An 18,879-nucleotide genomic window follows, 5' to 3' on the forward strand; every position below is an offset into this window, starting at 1 on the left:
GTCAATTTGGAGGTTTCAATGTTAAGATGGTTCTTTAATCTGCTAATTATCCTCTGTGAGGAAATGCTCCAAGACCTGTGCTTCAGTCCATGTCGGCCAAGCTGATGACGAGAGATTTTCTGCACTCAATATAGGCGTCTCAAAGGAAGGAACAAAAGAATCAAAGATGTTGTGATCATCAACAGCTGCCAACGCTGCATTTCCATAATCAATTCCAATCATTTGGTTGGAACAAAACTCCGTAGCTTGTGACAGCAAAGCTTGGCTGGCAAGCGGACCTGCTCCAGAAGCAGATTCTTCCAATGGCAGACTTTCCTTCAGCCTTGCACCCCAGTGCTTAAAGGCTTCATAGTCTGACATTGATGCGACATTTGGTGCGTCTTGAGAGTACTGAGCCCCTGAATGCAGACAAGCCAGTGCACGCTCCAGAGTTTCAATCAAAGAGACTTCAGATCGAGCAGACTCTCCAGCAGCCGACATCTCCCGAATCATATCCAGGCCATTGTACAATGACCTACGGAACTGCTCCGAAAACCTCTGAATTGAGTAAGCGATTAATACTAACAGCGATGCCCGACATGCGCTATACTCTATGTAAGAAGCCCGCGCTAGACCGGGCTCTTTGTCCCGGAGCTTCTGACATATCTCCAAAGCCCACGTTGCCGCTTGAACACAGTCATCGGTCAGGTCTTTACGACCCGAGACAGATCTTTGACTTGCTCCTTCGTTATGGTCACTTTCGGAGCGAGGGGATGGATTTTCTGAATCAGAAGTGCTCTTCTTCAGTAGGAAGGGCCGGCCGATGAACATTCGGACTAGGCAATATTCCAGCTGCAAATGCATCGCTGCACGCGCGTGGAGTAGATGCTGAGATCCACCACCTGTTATTTCTTCCGGGAGAGAATTCCACCATTTTGTCAAGTCCGCTTTGCTGGTTAGCAGTTTTGAGACTATTTTTGGGACCTGAGTCTTTTCGCAGCTGCGGAGCAAGGTTCTGCAAATTTCATTAGCCAAGATCCCAGTTTATTTGATTTCAAGTACTCACACTTTTTCAAAAAGGTCTTCCAGAAAATGAGCCAGTCGGATAGAGACGTTAGTTCGTTCAATATTCTCTCGCGTTTCACTAAGTCCTAGATCGGCTCGATAGGTCGGGAGATTCGCATCCATGTCAGATCGCAGCATTGAAAGAGGTCTACCATGGAAAATGGATATTTTCCTTCGAAATTTAGCATATACCCTAGGGATGGTTTCTGAGATGTGGGACAAACCTCTCGAGCAGATATGCTGTCCACCATACTCGATTGCGACTCTCGATCATGGCCGGTGAAAAAGCATCAGGTTTACACCTTCGGTGCATCCCGTTTTGCATTCCAAGTCGTATTGTAAGATTGATGTAGATATACCCCAATCCAGAAGCATCAACAGGTAGTGCGTAGTATCCAAAGAGCAAACAAGCCTGAACACTTTCAAGAGACGATAGCTCAATAATCTCTGGCAGTAAACGGACAGCCTGCTCATAAAATGTTGCACCAATATCCTCCTCGGACGTTTTTGATCCAGAAGCTGTTTTATGATCCTGCCCTGAAGACTCAAGATGCGCGTACTGAGACCCTATTGCAAGTATTGTAAGAACAATACTGATGGTCACTTCGCCCTTGTTCTCTATGAACCTTGAAGGATCGCTGTAGAGTAATTTCAATTTTTCAAATAACCAAGTTTCTTCGACAAAGAAATAGTACATGTCGGCGTATTTGAAGAACGTCCTTGCCAAGAATTCAGCTATGGCCTGAGGAGGGCAGCAGTATATTGCTGCTGACAGATGACGCAGCCCTGGACGCAGCTGGTGAGCGCGTGGGAAATCTGTAGTATGATTTGTATCATTATTATGCTTGCAATTGTATCAGTGAGATTGAATTTCATAGCAATATGCGATTCTTACATTCTCCAATCCTCCGACTTGCTCCTCAATGTGCTGCTTGACCCGCATGGAAAAATTCCAATAGGAAAACTCTCCAGAGAAATCTTTCAATCATCAGCCCGTATTCAAAAATTTAATAAGGCTTCCAAGCTTTTGAGTTTCTAAGCTTCAGATGACATACGTGTGGTCGTATCGTTGACAGGATCTATAGTATAAGCCTCGTCGTCTATTGTCAAGCCTTCCACATCTTCGAGGTCGGCCTCAAGCAAGTCTCCATTACCCTGGTCAGCTTCTAATTTGTCTGCCAATTGAGCAAGACTCTTAGTGTCAAGCCTGATACCATCGACAGTGCGCTTTAATATTCGCTCCATATACTTGGATCGTGCAATCAGTTCTTGAATATCGGGCTTATCCACTCTCTCCCTAGTTCTGGTTAGACAAAATCCCATAACAAAGACTTGGCATTTATCACCTTGGAACATAAGCACGGAATTCTCGAGCTCTGGACATGACACCCTTGAATTCACATTGTCGATGGAAGTGAGAGCATCTCTTGCAGGGGACTCCGCCCTCACACTTCTCCTTCAAACGTCGACACTCATCACAACTAGGTAAGGTGAGCTTAGTAACTATACTTCTGTGTATAAACTTACGCTCTAGTAGCTCGTTTTCGATTATCCATGGTGCTAATGGAAGAAAGAGCATCAACAAATACGGCTTTAAGATGATAGTATAGTGGGGCATAAGCCGATAAGCAATTGACCAATCAAAATACATTAGCTTGCAGCGTAAGAGGATGAACGTCACGATAAGAAATAAGCTTACATAACGCATTGACAGACGGTTTCAACCAAGTTGATTTAGTGGTGCCATGATCACTGAAATTGACTGGAATCGTCTATTCAATCTAATAAGATTCCCCAGGGTCCCGCTTATAATCCCATGGTTAGGCTTACCTAACTGCGATATCGGGCTCTCAATCTGGTCCAGCAACGTTGGATTTTATATTTTTTATGTACCCCACAATTCGACGAGGCTCTTGAAGTATAAAGCTGTTCAAAGCCGCAAGGTTTCTGGTGTTCTCTGCTGTATCGAATCAGCAAGAACCATACCTAATACCAACCGGGATGGATTTTGAGCTCCCATCCCAGTCTCTCCGTGCGGTCATCCCACCAGTCGCGCCGTCGATTGAGAGCAGTCGACTCATTCTTCGGCCAGCCACCGATTCCGACATACCTGCCCTCTTCGCCGTACGATCCCGGCCAGAAGTCGCTGCAACAAAGTCAGTGCGGCCTATTCAATCTAGTTTTCGTTTTGGACTGAACTGATAACCATCAGCTACCCTAAAGAGCCATTCAAGACTTTTAAGGAAACACGAGAATGGTGGGCATCAAAGGTATTCACCGAACCAGCCGCGGCATTTGGCCGCTCATTCAGTTTTGTCATTCTAGACAAGTCAATCCCAGACACAGACGAGCAGGTCATTGGCTACGTGAGCATCAATGAAGTAGAGCCTTGTCCGGAGATTGGGTACTCACTTCTTCCCGAGTCGTGGGGGAAGGGATTTGCAACAGAAGCATTGAGAATGATGCTGAAGATGTGGTGGGACCTTCCACGGCGAAATTGGGGTGATGATGACGATAACCAAGCTGAGAAGGTCTATGCTATCTTTGAGAAGATCAATCCGGGGAGCCGGGCTGTCTTGACTAAATGTGGCTTTGCAAATGAGAACTTTCGGTCGGAGCTACTTTGTGTTTATGGTCTTGCGAGGCCGGCTATCTCCTCAGATGCGGGTCAAGAACTGTATCATTACATCTAGTTTGGAGATGAAGTTTATAAACTCTAAGAATATTATTAAACAAACCCTGTTCTAACCTATTTATCGTTCTCTAGATAATGGAAATATTCGTTCATCTGCGAATTAGAATCGTAGTTAGGACTGAAGGTCCTCTATACTCTGCAGTCCATCTTCCATGTACATTGTACCGGGAAGTGGCTTGGGCAGATATCAAGGTAATTCATCAGGCTGAGAGATGATGGATTCAGTCTTACGCTCTGGGTAGTGCGGTGGATCTAGCAGGTAAGCAACTGGGACCCAATTGTTTGCAAGGGCCAAGTAGCAAATGTGCAACAATGGTGGCCAAACAAGAGTTGTTAGTAGCCTCGTAGTGAAGATCTCGTCGTTCGTGAAGATTCCAACAGCGGTGGAGTACAAAAAGGCACCAAGCGTGACAAGAAGGAGCAGCAAGTTGTAAAAAATGCCATTCTGCCATAAATCTCGATAAATTCTCATATAAGAAGATACAGCAGCGATGCGGTTCCAGGAGTTGGCGGTGCTTCCCGTGACAAAGGATCCCCTCGGTTTGCTGGAGAACAAGTAGAATCGTAGGATGCTGAAAATATTTCCTGGGAAGATGTGAGTATCTAAACTAGTTCCGATATTCACAGGGAAAATCTTAAACTTACCACCGGCTAGCCACTTATTTTCTAAGTGGGCAAATGGAGCGCTTTGGAATCCACCATGTGCAGCTTGTAGATACTCATATGCCCAAGTCAAAGACACGTGTAAAACAGCGAGAGCAAGCTGGAACATGATCATTCCTGAACAAGCGGACGGAATTACTGGTCCCGAAAGCAAGAGCAGTGGCACTGCAGCGAAGCCTATCAAGCAGAGCAATTCACCAGCAATGATTCCCACACCATTCCACGCAATTCCCCGTCGTAAGCTTGCTGGGAAACTATGCTTTCCAAAGAGCATGGCAATGATCTGTTGCGTGTGTCCAATGTTCCACCGGTTTCTCTGGGCAATATGCCCAGTGAGAGATGTTGGAACAAGACCGTATTGCAAAGGTTCTTGTACCTGCATGGTGTGATGACCCATGCCTTGCAAGACCAGAGAAAGTTGCCAGTCCTCTGAGAAGGAGAAAGTCGGATACAAGCCCACATCCACGATACACTTGCGGCGGAAAACAGCACCAGACCCCGCATCTATAGCGCGCCCGAGAATATCCAGCTCGGCATTCTGGCAGGTGTAGAAATGACAGCGGGCCTGAGAGAGCGGGTCACCAGGGGGAAGATTGGAGAAGTTCTGCCGTGTGGAAACCAATGCAGATTTTGGATTAAGAATTAGGTGTGGGAGAGTGGCACGGAGAAATTCGGGCGATGCGATGGAATCAGCATCTAGTATGGTGCAGAACTCGGGCACTACGTCCTGCTGCAGTGTGGCAAGGGCGTAGTTGAGGTTTCCAGATTTGGCGAACACTTGGCCAGACTGTTGGCCACGGGAATTGTATGAGAGATGGGGCCATTGAGATCGCAGTTCTGATACGGCTTTTTTCAAAAGGGCTGAGCTTCCATCATCGAGTACTAGAACTCGGAAGTCGGTGACTGGATAGTCCAGAGTACATGCTGCTCGCACAGTGTCTAGAATCACATCCTCTGACTCGCCACAGCATGGTATAAGCACGTCAACACGGGGTAAATTCTTGGTCCCGTGCAAACGAAGCCGCTTGCGCGGTCCACCTTGCGAGACCTTGCTTGCAGCAACAGACAGGCTTTGTTCCTTCCAAGAAAAGTCTAGGGTACGTTAGATTATTCCGATTCCTTGTGAATAAAATTCACCACAACTTACGAGCGAAGATAGCTTCCACAAAAAGCATTGCCCAAGTTTGCCATGTCTGCGATTGAGCAGTAAGAAGTAAGAGCAACCGTATGGTGAAATAAAGGTAGGTCGTCCATACTGCAGCCTGTGCTATGTAATAGAGACGATTCCGATATGTTTGACCTGCCAGGATTCTCTGGTCCGGCGGAAGCTCCCGAATATCATAGATGCTCTCAGCCATTATCAGATCCAGATCAGATCAGATCAGGCAAATAAGATTAGAAGACTTGTGATCTTATGATCTATCTCCTGACTCAAGTTTCTGAGCAGGAATCATAATCACAATAATAACCAGCAGTCAGGGGAAATCCCGATAAATCAATTGAAGTATCCGAGAAAGGGGGAAAACTTACACCGCAAGTTGGTGTGATTGGATGAGGCGTCACTCCAGACTGATCTGGCCACGCCTCAAAGTGGATATTCTGGCCCGGAGCGAACCGAAAGTTTGAGGTTGAAATAGACCAAACTCCCGAACTCTTTGATGAATGTAACTCTGGCACTTGAAAAAGACCTAGGTGTACTGAAAATATGATGTGGTCTGGTTCGGATGTGTTGTCTAGCCTTTTCTCAAAACTCCACACAAGTCAAGGTATCCACCCGAGCACAGAGTCTGAAAATAACGCCTTAGGTCCACGGGCAGGTGTACTAGGTAGAGTATGACTTCTGTGTTCAAGGTTCCACTCCACATAAAGATCTACCATCAAATGAGTACACACAATATAGATTACTCATTCAAAACAGAATTATATGATCTCCGCATTCCCCGCATTCTACTATGTAGTGATCTACATAGAAGAAGACATGATTGGCTCGTCACATGTAGGTACAATCATAAGATCTATAAAACCCGCCGATCTACTACTGCTTACTTCAATGGAGACAGACTTCACGGTGATTACCTACCTAACTAACTAATTAGGTAATTATCTTATACATCAACATCTGATGGGAGTATCTCAACCTTGAAATGCCATTTCAACGATAAAATTTGTATACTAATCTGGTGCTTAGTAAGATAGATGTGAAGCAAGAGTTGAGGTAAATCAAAGTAGACTGATGAGAATAAATATTACCGTGCCAAGCAACCAATCTGGGAAACCAGGAACATAGAACGGGCAGAGATAGAAACCGAGCAATGATGGAATTTGGATGTGCATCTGGATAAATGTTGAAATGGCATTTGTTGAGGGGGCACTTATTCTATCCGAAAAATGCATTCAGGTCCTCCATGAAAACCCATTCGGTAATCTTTGCTTGCCAGTTTCTCCAGTTTAGTTCGCGGAGACCGGTCCGTGAGGACGTAGAATGGGATGATGAGCGAACCCTCCCACACAGCCATTGGGGTGACTTTAACATGCTGGTAGAGCTATGAGTGATGGTCACTCGCCAACTGCTGTTAAGGGGGCGGCATATGTTTTGGGGCTGGGTTCCAGACAAAGTAGGATGCTTGGAGGCCGTGGTGCACCTCCACTAGCAATAGCTACCATTTCGAAAAAAAAACCACTTTTTGTGGCCTGACGATGGTCAAAATAACGATCCTGACCATGCCTAGGCTGTTTCTAAATCATCATTCCTTGTCTCGGTGGAGTTTGCCCTCCCAGTCGAGTTTCGGTTCGGAGCTTTTTCAACTGATCAGCATTTAGATTGAACATAAAGATTCACTGGTTCTTGAAAATATTATCAGGGTCGTTCATCACGTAATAAGCTTCCTTGACATGGGTTTTTCAGGTTGCGAAAATTCGTTTTGAGAAAGTGGTTTGGTGGCAGGTTTTCCTCGATAGAGTCAAAGGATCTGGATCTACGGTTAAGGTAATGTGACTCCCATAATTGATTATTTTGTCAAATTCCTAGGGGTTAGAGAAGTGAAAAGTGAAAACTACTGATGTAGGTCAGTATTTGCCTCGAACATTCACAATGCAAAATTGAATCTTGATCTCAGCCTAGAATTCTTGGAGGCCTTGGAACTAAAATGGAAATAATACAAAAGTGATGTAGAAGTGAAGTCCTTAGAATAAGCTTGCATTAATATTTGATACGTAGCTTAAAACACATATGATCATGGGAAACGATAGAGAAGTTATGTATGAGGTAGTTGCTAGGGTATCCAATGGAAAGACAGTAGTCGAGACACGAAAAGACGTATATAGCTGGAGATCAGAGATCATTCATATGATCTTACCGAGACGACTCTCGGCACATCATACTTACTGTCCAGCTGACGGATTGGAAGTAGCTTGGGCCGACGTATTGTCTATCCCGGCTGAAGGTAAAGCAGGGCTGGTGAATGAATCTGCAGTGTCACCACTACCGCTACCACTGCCCCATGAGTCTTCGCGCAGGACCTCCGCATCTGGTAGATGAGGCCGTTTAAGTTTTCCTGGTTTGTACTTGGCCGTACGATTTACGGAAGGTGATCCCACATCTGGCTGAGAGGCAGACTCATTCCGGGTACCTGATTGCATCGGACTAGCTGCACTGTCCGAGTTGTAAGAAGCAGATTGAGGGGAATCCAAAAATCCACGCCATTTGCGCCATCCCTCGAAGTCAATCAATGCTTGCATGCAGCCCCATTCAGAGACCTTCTGCTCAAGCCACGGGAATCCCACGGGCTTGGTCAGGAAATCGTTACATCCAGCAGCCAAGGCCTCGTGACGATCACTTTGCAAACTACTTGCTGTCAATGCGACAATGATCACAGGGCTTCGGAACAATGAAAGATCGGTCAGTGTATCTTCCTCACTGACTGACCGATGGAGACCCGGTCTTTTCTCCGGTGGAGAGGCGGTGGCACTTGAAGCACTGGATCGACCGGATGCCGTTTTTGGAAAGACACCAATGCCATTGATTCGTTCCAGTCGACGGATCTCTTTTGTGGCATCTAGGCCGTTCATAACAGGTAGTTGAATATCCATCAACACCAAATGAAATCCTCCCTGTCTCCATTTCCGCACTGCCTCCTCGCCGTTCGCTGCACACTTCCACCGGACACTTAAGCGCTTCATGAAAGCTTCAAGAAGCTTTTGATTGATAATGTTATCCTCCACAATCAGAACATTGATTGGTGGCACGGTGCCATCAATCAAGCCTCCAAACATTGCCCCTGGAGAAGCAGCAACCTTTGATTTGCGTATGTTCCTTGGGGATGCAACCGGTACAGGAGGTGTGTGTGACTTGGCTTGAGGAGACTCTACAACCGTTACAGGTGGTGTCGGAACAGCTTGTACTGGAGCAGTGGGAGGGGGTTGCGAATGAGGAGAGATGCTGGTATCTTTGCAAATCATTAATTCTCTTCCCGTTTTCTTTCATGATAAAATCAATCTACAAGGTGAAAGCTTACCGGCAATGGTGGGCAATTGGCCAAGCAACGTCGGAGAGTTGGTTGTATGTCTGTTGAGCGGTGGTCGGCGGTGATGACGTGACGCGCGACTCCCTGGTGATGGCAACAGCGGAGCCACGCCAGTGTTAAGGATAGATATCGAGGGCGCATTTGGTGTTGAAGCCGCAACGTGAGTAGGTGGCGTCGGAACCTTGGGGTTGGCAGGCATGAGAGGGAAGTATTCACCATGCTCGCCGGGTTCAGAGTGGTTGTGATGATATACTAGGTGACGGGGTGATGGTTTCGGGGTTCGGGAGGTTGGCGCATCGATTAACAACGCCTCCTCGATTGTTTGGCCTCCAGGATAATATGAGTCGAGTACGGACGACAGTGTTTCCTCTGGGCTTAAGAGGCGTTCTGGAGTTCCCGAGCGAGTCGATCCTTCTCGACGTATTATTCTGATCGCGATATCAGGAGAATCGAAGGATCTCCCCAGAGAGTTCGCATACTTTCTGATCACTTGGTCTCGCAGCTCGTCCACTACTGCATCCTCTAAGCAAGGCACAAGTGTGGCTGAGCCCCCTACCCGCTTGACCCAAACTCGACGTTGCACCATCGCAGTGGCTATAGCCGGTGGGTGACCGCTACGCGGATCACCCTGTGAAACGAACAGGTTCTGCTCCGACAGACGGCTGATCAAATGCTGATGTGATGCGGGGAGAAGAGACTGGCGACGTATTGCAATAGTAGGGCGCTTGGTAGGTTGGGGAGGAAACAATAATGACGATTTTCGTCGACCTTCAGAGACGCGTTCCGTGACAGGGTCCAGGTTTGGGATCGATTGGATTTCGGATAGAGTTGGCTCTGGGGCGCTTACAAGTGAGGTATCGTCGCAGGGCCGAGGGGTGGGAAGCGGGGTCTGGAGGGAGAAAGGAAGCTCTGAAAGAGGTGTGTGAAGCGGGGAGGAGTTGGGCTCGGTGGATGGCGGAGTGCAGGATGGAAGATCGATTGAGAGGCGATGTTGAAGCTTTGTTGGTGGAGATGTTCGGGTTGATTCCCCCGTATTCGCTTGACCCGGACCCTCGGGGTGATCGGGGGGATCGGGACCAGATCTGATATCAATGGAGGAATTGACAGCAGAAGAGACGACGCTGTACGGGATGTTTTCACTCGCAGAGTCGAAAAGCTGATGAGCGCGAGATGTAGAAGTTGAGATTGGGTGGACCGGGTCCGCTCCTTCGGCTGCTTTTGGAACCGCAGGTGTAGATGATCGTCGAAGCAGCTTTGCTTTGAGCAGACGCGACAGGCGTCCCTCCAGCATAGTGAATTTGCCAAGCAGTGGTCTTCAATGCATGTTCCTCCACCTTGTACAGTAGACAATGTATTAGATATTAGATATAGATATTAGAAAGTTGGAAGAGAGCTGTCCAGTGCTTTCGCGGGTGATGGTGAGAAGAGAAGAGGTCAAGGAGGGGGAAATTGGAGAAGGGTAACAACACGTGGATCTCAAATTCTTCTAGAAGGGACATTTAAGAATTAAGCATTAAATATTAAAATATTAAAATGGAATAATAAATCGGGTCCTCACGCTTAAGTTCCGAAACACGTCCTGCATTGACCATCGAATTGGCGGTCTGTACTGTTGTCCATTCTTCTTCTCTCCTCTCGTCTTTTGCATCTTGACTCTTCTTTTTGAGGTTATAGGCTCTCTGCGTTTGAAATGCTCTGACCGACTGCATTGTTCAGGTCCAACAGAACCCGTATACAGTGTCCTACTTCAACCTTCTGGAGTAGATTTGGTACAAGTATCCACCCACCCCTATTTGTTGTCTTGAGCTAAATCTACTGACATATGGATCTCAGTATCTATATGGGTATTCACAGAATGAGAGTGAGAGTGAAAGTGAAAGTGAAAGTGAAAGAAAATCTTCCAAGTTTGAGATATAGAGGCTTGTCAAGGCTTGTCGAGGCTTGTCCACGGGCATACGCACTCATTACCTTCCAGGTTTCCAAGTGATTAGTCTATGCTAAGCTTGGAAGGCTGAGGTTTCTTTTCATTCCCTCCCCAAGGTTGACTACTACATCCTTCTCGTCACTTGCTCTCTTCGAGTGTGGTTGCCAATCTTGCTACTGATATACCGTTCGCCAACAATTAAATTGGAAAGCGTGGCGACGACGCCTGATCGACACATGTTAACTCGGCATACAAGAATACTCTCCATGTCAGTGTTGTTGTGTCTCTTATACTCTGGTCGCAGCTACCAGCTACCACGAGTACCATGACTCGACTGGTGCTATTGCATATGCCTAGGTCAAAATGAGATTTTCCATGACAGCAAGGTGTATAGCCAACAAAGTCATTCACAAGTCTTTAAATGAGACCGTGCGATACGTTGTATCGGACTTCAAGTCATCCAACGACCCAGATCCATCGACTCGTTCCCAACACGCGTATGGTGATTGACCCGGCCCATACTTTGTTTTTTTAACCATGAAAATACACCGAGGTTTTTATGCGTTTTCATGTTCAAAAATAATCCTACTTTCAACAAACACCAAGATTTTCCAGCTCTGAATTACATGGCGACGGCAAAGCGACTGCCCTCGGAAGATGCAGAGCGCAGAGACAGAATTGACTGCTCAATTTAACTGACTTGCCCCCTCGCGGAGGGCACAGTCCTATGATCCAAAAATGGTCGAATTTGTTCAAATACGATATACTCTAAGATTCCCTTGCAGACAATATCTCGGTAAGACGTCAACATAAGAGACCCAAGTGACATGAAAAGACCAGTCTCATCTTTGGTCTCAATCTCAGTGTCACTTTCATATTATACCGCTCACGCCGCATATTCCGTTCAGTTTAATGAAAGTAAGATTGGAATTGAAGAACCGAACTTTGGAGATATTAGATCTTGGATCTTTAGATGAGATTCTATAATCTTGATATTTGGATGGAATATGACGCTCCCGATGGTGACGAACATGTGTGCATCGAAATGCTTCCGACTTGAATGATCGATGTGTATGGCTCAGAGGGATTTGGCCTATATACAGACTTGCTCTGGTATCCAGTATTAAGATGCTACACCGAGTGCCAGGCAGCCTACTTATTTCCATGGAAACTGGACAGCCGACCATGACTGCGATCTTCGGAAAAACTGCAAACGAAGATCTCTTCTCAGTAAAGAACGGTCTCTCGTTGTGTTCAGCAATCGAGAAATATATGGATAATGGAAAATTTGTGATGAGTCTCTTGGCTGAACCATAGCCCAAGGGCATATAAGTTGAAGATCCTCGATCATAACTGGGAGAAGCTCGACTTAATGATTCATCCTTGCGACCCTTTAACATGGAGGGAGTTAGATGGAAGAACCTTTATGTTCAAGACAGATCACCGACCTGCAGCTCGATATCTTTATTATCATTACTGTGTCCAGATATTACGGCATGCGTGGCAGCACACAATGGATGGACGATCTACCATTGCATCCCAAGTCCTTCGCGATGAGACTGGTAAGTGATATTGGGGAACAGCAGGATCGTATTTGCCGAAAAGTATGCTTTTGGCTTTCGTTCAGGAACTCAGACATGAGTATGAGGATCTTCTTGAAGGAGCTTCGAGAGAGAGAACAGATCCGATTCGGATACGCTCATACAGGTGGAAAAATCTCAAATAAAGTCACGCCGAAGGTAGCTTTCTTTCGGAATCGGTTTTCTTGCCGAGAACGTGTACGGAGGACTGTCTATCTTGTGCTCGAGAATACAGTCTCCTGGAGAAGCAGTTCAAGGGTATTCCATTGGCTAAGTACCAACTCATTTAAAGGAAGCTGGTTGATTTTGCAACCGATGCTGCATACGGTACCTTAGCTACAGTCGTCTCAAGGATGCTGTGAAGTGTATGAACATCGCATGCAAGCACACCAAATTTAGAAGACCCTCCAAATCAATTCTCTGGAGAACCTCGATCCCTATTATAAAAAACTCAAGGGCTGCCATCAAACCATGTCGTGTGATTTATGTTTCGAATTATCGCAACCTCAAAATCAATGTCTAGAGAGCTTGTGACCAGGCAAAGGGAACTTCATTGCAGATACCCTAGCAATACCCCTGTCATAGAAGCCTCATGCGAGCAAAGAGACGTTGACCTCGACTAAATTTCCATATAGCATGGTAACTTGCACTTGAGACTCAGTCCATGAGTTGAAATAAGAGATATGTATGCGTGCGGACATGGAAGAACCAGTGAATTATGGTGTTAAATTATCTGCTGGTGTATTAGACAGTCTGATTCCCTTGGCATTTCAGAGCTAAAAGCAAGGTACCGATTCCAGTAAAGGGAAATGTGGACTTGATAAAGATGGTCCCCTCTGTAGTATTGACTCGGTTCGAGTAATTCGTTTCCTCTTTTTAACCTCTGTCGCTCGATACCTAGGTACCTTCAATGTTAGTCCTATGTGGCAAGTGAGGCGTCAGGTAAACGGAGGGATATCATAACCTTACAGTTCATGGCAGAATGTACAAAGGTATACTTAAATATGGTTTATCACTAATAACATCGTTACAGGCAAGATCAAAGCATCTTCGTACATCTAAGTGGCTTGATCTTGAAGCTGTCCTTGACTAGTGGATACGGCTTTTCAAGACCCAGATTGATCAAGGCCATGATCCAGTAGTCTCTATGGATGTGTTGAACGTTATTCAGTGGAGGTTGGGGTATTGAAGCCTAGGAGCTAGACGTCTCAACTACTATCAAGAACTGTAGTCATAAAGCCCTTCCAAGCTGATCATGAAGATAAGGTTACTGAGTCTACAAAGTCTCGGTTTTCTAAGCTACAGCCGCCTGATGATATACAGCCTTTAGTTGATGAAGTTGTATCTGATCTTAAAAACTTTACAGATTTGGATTCCAGATCAGGTTAATTAGAGGAGTTCCAATCTTACCCTAACATATGAGATCATTTCAGATGATCTTAATAATATTGACGATCCTATCCTTGGAAGGTCTTAACCAGAGAAGGAGGAGATTCTAGTTGAATCAGCTCTAGTCCCCGTTTCAGGATTAGGGAAACAACCTTGGAACCAGTTTATAGGTTATCTGTATAGACATCGGAGGCTACTACCTACATGGGTGGAAGCTTGGGGGACAGAAGCCGAAAGATGTAAAAATACTACTTATGTATTTTGATTCTTAGTATAGACAGGAAAATTGAGTCTGTTTTTAAAAAAATATATTTAGATATTGAGACTAGATCATAGAGTGTTCACATGATATTTTTGTTACTACGAACCGCCTTCTCATTTAGTTTGTAATAAACTGGTTTCAACCGAAGTATATAATCCACAAGTTCGACTCACCTCATGTCCCTTTCGGGAAAATAGTCACCAAGATTAACTTGGCCCTTGCACCAAGTATAACGTGCTCAATCACAGAGAAGCTACCAATTTTATTTTTAATAAACGGCCTTGATTATGGCGGTGCGAGATTGTTCCATTTTGGTAAAAATACTTTTATCTTCTTTTTTGGCATAGATCGAGGGTACTTGCCTTTAATGATCAAATTCTAGTGACTAATTTATCTAATGTACCGATCTATAGTTGGCAGGAATACGAGCTTTACATATTATTACAAACTGTCTCTTATTTACAGTCTGCATTGATTCTGATAGTTTATTAATGTCCTCCCATCTTCTTCCCCGACTCAAGTTCTTTCTAATACTAACTAATTATGGACCACTTATTTATTTTTATTTCCCACTTAATTCTATTGGGCCAATCATATCTGTGAATCAAGAACCTCATTTCCTTCCTTCCCCATATAATTCCAGGTACTCCATACAAACATCGTTAAATAGCTCGATTTCATCAAGTTCAAGGAAAATAATAAAAGCATTCAACTATCAGATTATTATACTTGACAGCCTAATACCCAAACTGGGTAGAAATAAATCACAGGCAGACAGATTCAATGGCTCCGGGGCTATCAGTAGGTGAATGGTCTAGACCGGCATTATGTGGAGACGGGGCAATCCACAATCAACTAGATGATTGTACAAGATTTTGGAACTTCGATCAGCAGCCTGTGGGGCTTGATTCAATGCGGGTTGGAGTGTCAGATTCATCTAACTGAGACAAGAGGGGGCGCAGACAAGTCACTTCATCAGTCCTTCAAATCGATTTATAACCAGTAGAAGAATCAGAGTGCATTCAAAGATGGTATCCTAGCGCTATTTGGTAAATAACATCAGGGTAGAAATGGAAAAGATGCATATCCTGGCTCGGTGAAAAGATTACCAGATTTAAACCGACCCTGTCTGTAAGCCCTATAGTGCCGGTCATAAGGAGATGGGACTATTGAAGGGCAGAGAATATAAAATGAAAAAAAAAGAATGCTCAAAGTCGGATAAAGTATTCCGAATAGAGAAAAACAATAAAAGATTGCAGTGGCCAAAATGGAAAAACAGAGACAGAAAAAAGAGACCATCAAGACATCACGTTAGAAACCAGAAAAACAGACACGTCGAGGGAAGATCCGAAGGGTATCAATTGGGAACAGATTTTGCGACAGAAAGGGTAGAAATTCAAGATATGGAGAATATTAGACATCATGTGGTGATCACAACAAGATGAGATAATTGGACGGCGCAATGCCAGTCTCTCCATTTGATTTCCGAGCCTGCCACCATCGGCCACTGACATCGGACACTTCAAGAACCTCGTGCTTGGCAAAGCTAATCTCATTGGCATCTTCAGGGTTTGCGTCGTACGAATAAATTGCCTTCGCCCGATACGGGTAATCGGTCGGTTGAGGTACTTCGCCCTCTTGGCCGTTATTGGCGGCTGGGCCTGGGCTTGGGGTGGCTCCAAATCGAGGTTGTGTTGAGTTGCGATCTCCGGGGTTTCCACCGGGATATCCAGACACGGGGGTAGATGTACTTTCAAAGCCGTTCAGCTGGGCAGATGTGTACATTTGTGGAGTGTTACTTGTGGCCCGAACTTCTGGGCGGTTGGTGCTGTATGCACTGCTGTTGAATTGGCTGTCGCGGTAATCGCTGGTTCCAGGCAGCTCCTTGTTCAGGGCGAATGAATCGATAAAACCGCGGTGGGTAGCCTGGGGTGAAGAGCCGAAGTAGAAGATCCAGATGATCTATGAAAAGAATTAACGAATCTGTAGAACTAACCGGTCTAACCATACTTACAATGACCATCGAGAGCAGAATGAAGCCTGCTCCAGCAGCTTGTTGAGACCCTTGGCTATCGTAAACCAAGTTGTTTGCACTCAAGGAAGATAGGACAAGACCACATCCGAGATATCCCACAATCTAGAAACTTATCAGCTATTATTTGGAGGTATTGGATGAAAGGCGCGAAGATCTCACCGCAACTCCATAGACATTGCACGTATCGGTGCCAAAGACCACAATTAACCCCACGATGACACAAAACATATATGAATTGGCCCACCAAGAGTAGTTTGGATAGTCTGATTGAATATCGGCGATAACAGAGGAGACGAATGCAATCAGCCATGCTAGAATGGAGATAGACAGAGTCGCAAGTGCGAAGGGGTCACCCAGGATGTTACTAGCGCGGAATTTTCCCATTTTGAATGTCGATTAACGTTGTTCGTTGCCAGAAACACAAGGTCGAGAAAATGCGCAGAATATTGGAGTTTAGACTGGGGGGTAATTTCAGAAATGATTCGATTTTGAAAAAAGACAGGATGAAAAGATTGAATTGAAAAAATCCTGCTGAGATTGATGTTTGGTTTTCCAGTTGGAATGAAGAAGAGGGAGAGTCGCAGAGCTGACGGTCGCAGGGATATGGGAAAGAGACTAAACTGCGCCTGGTCAGCCTGGATTACGAACAGATGGTCCACCAAAGGTGTGCTCCTGCATCATCCCTCATGTCCATATCTCCATTTCCATGTGGTTTTGTATTTGATAGCACATAAAATAGAAGAGAAAACAGAGGGTACAGCGAGTCAAAGCGGGTGAGGCTGATCTACCTCTTTAGATTAAACAAAGACCGAAGGCCGAAAACGAGAGGCGTAGTTGGGAAATATTTAAAGACAGGAAAACGAAGTAACAGGTTAGTGCCGAGGGAAGGAACAGCACCAGGCCGAAGAAGAGAATGAAGATGTCGGTTGTGAAGGGCGGAAAAAGGAGGATTTAGGAAAGAGAGGAGAGAAGGAGAGAAGAAGAGAAGAGTGGCAGTGGATCCCGCTTCAAAACACACTCTCTTCTTTCTACACCCCTGGAATGCATGGAATGCCCTTATTCATTTGTATCCAGTTTCCACTTTTATTTTGTTTTTATCTCTTATGACCGTGCTTTGGCTTCTATCTCAATTTTTAATCTGCCCTGTCGAAATCCATCCACTTTGAGGCCTCAATTACCTATCACTGTCTATCAGCCCTGCAGTCAAATAGTATGTGCACTACTTTACTGATCTGTCTATGAATATCTTTGTATCTTACTCCAGTGGTCCGTGAACAATCTGGCCAATTTCTCTCCATTCTCTCCGTACGACTATATGGTAATTCATTCCAACTCTCCTCCAGAAATCCTCAATCATGGTGCCAGATGGAATGAGACGTGTATGATGTACGCTAAACCGTATAGGTCACTCGGCCCAGATGTTCATATATACGAATGAGGAATCCGGGGTAAAATCATATGTTGTGCCAACATTCTTGTTAATTGTATGGAATGTACCTAAGATACCATCTTTTCATTTCGAGACTACTCTAGTACAATTGGAGTAAGAACATTTCTCATCCAGCCACAATACCTAACTACTTGGGTCATGAAGACCCGATATGTATCAACAACCATGAGGTATGGGGGGAAGATGGGTCATAATTGCCGATTCATTCAATGGACCCAAGACAAGGGAGCCTGACGAGTACTTCTAAGGAACATAGTATCATTCGAGTGCTGGACTCGGCATTCGGATGCGGATTCGGATTCAAGAACATTCGGTTGCAATCGTCAGCTCAATACAATCTAGATGTTTAGGGATCAAAAAGCGCTGACAAAATAGAGGATATCATAAAATAAAGATAAGACAAAAACGCAGTTTACAGAATCAACTCCTTCATGCCAATAGATCAGATCTCATTCTCCCTCTTCTCCTTCAACACCTCATGCCGTCGCACTTCCCGCTCAACATCCTCAAGTCGACCCTCCCATTCTGCCCAGCACTCCCCACTACCCAAAAGCCCAACCTCATACCATCGCTGAAGTACTCGTGCTGTCCGTACACGCAGCTCAGAGATGATTTCCGCCTGGTTAGCTTGAACTTGTGCTAGTCGGTCCATCTGGGGCTGTAGCTCGATCAGTGCAGCCGAGCTCTCAGCATCGGGGAGAGGCAAGTCATTCAAAGATGTGAGGCGAGATGATGTCTCTGGGAAAGCGGTTGCGTATGAGAGGACGATAGAGGCGAGGGTTTGAGTTGAGAGGCCTTCGGGGATATCTTGAGGGGGTGGTGCTTGGAAAAGGTCTGGATAGCGGTCGTCTGGAAATTCATTGGCCTGGTTAGTAAACTGAAAAAGCGTATTCAGACAAAAGAAAGGACTCAAAGCCTTCCAAAAGCCCGAGATAGAATACTTGAGTATATGCTTGGGTGGGTGCGATCGTACGCGCCAGACTGCCTGTAATGTAAACAATGCGCCGGGTCGAACTTACGGAGTTGGACCACATCTCTAACGGCCGGGACACTCCGGCTTAGCTTGTCCAGATTCCTTTCTAGACTGGCCAGTCGCCGCGATACTGTTTCATCGAGTGAGGAAGGTTTCTTGGATGTGGTTGGCACCCCTGTCCAGTCTGTAGCGCCGCCCAGGAGGTAGGTCAGGCGTCGCAAACGTGCCTCAAGGAGCTCGATGGTAGCTCCAGCGAGCATATCGCTTTCTATGGACATTTTTGGAAATGTTAATTAAGTGGTAATAAGGTTGGAAAGTCTCATGAACATTCATGTCTGACT

The 18,879-nt window shown here is 45.5% G+C and overlaps 7 protein-coding genes across 7 annotated transcripts; 2 read left to right on the forward strand and 5 right to left on the reverse strand.

The window, feature by feature from the left end:
- Positions 1-42: 42 nt before the first annotated feature.
- N7495_000808 (transcription factor domain-containing protein) lies at positions 43-2,600 on the reverse strand (the record flags this gene model as incomplete). Its single annotated transcript, XM_057203478.1, has 7 exons — positions 43-994; positions 1,046-1,216; positions 1,269-1,888; positions 1,940-2,022; positions 2,100-2,341; positions 2,391-2,525; positions 2,572-2,600. The coding sequence occupies 7 exons, from the start codon at positions 2,598-2,600 to the stop codon at positions 43-45; spliced, it is 2,232 nt and encodes a 743-aa protein (XP_057067551.1).
- A 445-nt stretch (positions 2,601-3,045) lies between these two features.
- N7495_000809 (GNAT family N-acetyltransferase) lies at positions 3,046-3,737 on the forward strand (the record flags this gene model as incomplete). Its single annotated transcript, XM_057203479.1, has 2 exons — positions 3,046-3,200; positions 3,257-3,737. 2 exons carry the CDS (start codon positions 3,046-3,048, stop codon positions 3,735-3,737), a joined length of 636 nt encoding a protein of 211 aa, XP_057067552.1.
- Positions 3,738-3,926: 189 nt separating this feature from the next.
- N7495_000810 (glycosyltransferase family 2 protein) lies at positions 3,927-5,760 on the reverse strand (the record flags this gene model as incomplete). Its single annotated transcript, XM_057203480.1, has 2 exons — positions 3,927-5,494; positions 5,550-5,760. 2 exons carry the CDS (start codon positions 5,758-5,760, stop codon positions 3,927-3,929), a joined length of 1,779 nt encoding a protein of 592 aa, XP_057067553.1.
- A 2,023-nt stretch (positions 5,761-7,783) lies between these two features.
- Positions 7,784-10,216, reverse strand: N7495_000811 (response regulator; the record flags this gene model as incomplete). Its single annotated transcript, XM_057203481.1, has 2 exons — positions 7,784-8,847; positions 8,917-10,216. The coding sequence occupies 2 exons, from the start codon at positions 10,214-10,216 to the stop codon at positions 7,784-7,786; spliced, it is 2,364 nt and encodes a 787-aa protein (XP_057067554.1).
- A 1,761-nt stretch (positions 10,217-11,977) lies between these two features.
- Positions 11,978-12,575, forward strand: N7495_000812 (uncharacterized protein; the record flags this gene model as incomplete). Its single annotated transcript, XM_057203482.1, has 3 exons — positions 11,978-12,089; positions 12,148-12,411; positions 12,433-12,575. The coding sequence occupies 3 exons, from the start codon at positions 11,978-11,980 to the stop codon at positions 12,573-12,575; spliced, it is 519 nt and encodes a 172-aa protein (XP_057067555.1).
- Positions 12,576-15,511: 2,936 nt separating this feature from the next.
- Positions 15,512-16,499, reverse strand: sho1 (osmosensor SHO1; the record flags this gene model as incomplete). Its single annotated transcript, XM_057203483.1, has 3 exons — positions 15,512-16,042; positions 16,095-16,217; positions 16,275-16,499. The coding sequence occupies 3 exons, from the start codon at positions 16,497-16,499 to the stop codon at positions 15,512-15,514; spliced, it is 879 nt and encodes a 292-aa protein (XP_057067556.1).
- Positions 16,500-18,007: 1,508 nt separating this feature from the next.
- N7495_000814 (putative nuclear distribution protein RO10) lies at positions 18,008-18,816 on the reverse strand (the record flags this gene model as incomplete). Its single annotated transcript, XM_057203484.1, has 2 exons — positions 18,008-18,550; positions 18,595-18,816. The coding sequence occupies 2 exons, from the start codon at positions 18,814-18,816 to the stop codon at positions 18,008-18,010; spliced, it is 765 nt and encodes a 254-aa protein (XP_057067557.1).
- Positions 18,817-18,879: the final 63 nt, after the last annotated feature.

This window comes from Penicillium taxi (genome assembly GCF_028828555.1).
Source record: "Penicillium taxi strain IBT 34144 chromosome Unknown utg000001l_segment0_segment0, whole genome shotgun sequence".
Taxonomy (NCBI): domain Eukaryota; kingdom Fungi; phylum Ascomycota; class Eurotiomycetes; order Eurotiales; family Aspergillaceae; genus Penicillium; species Penicillium taxi.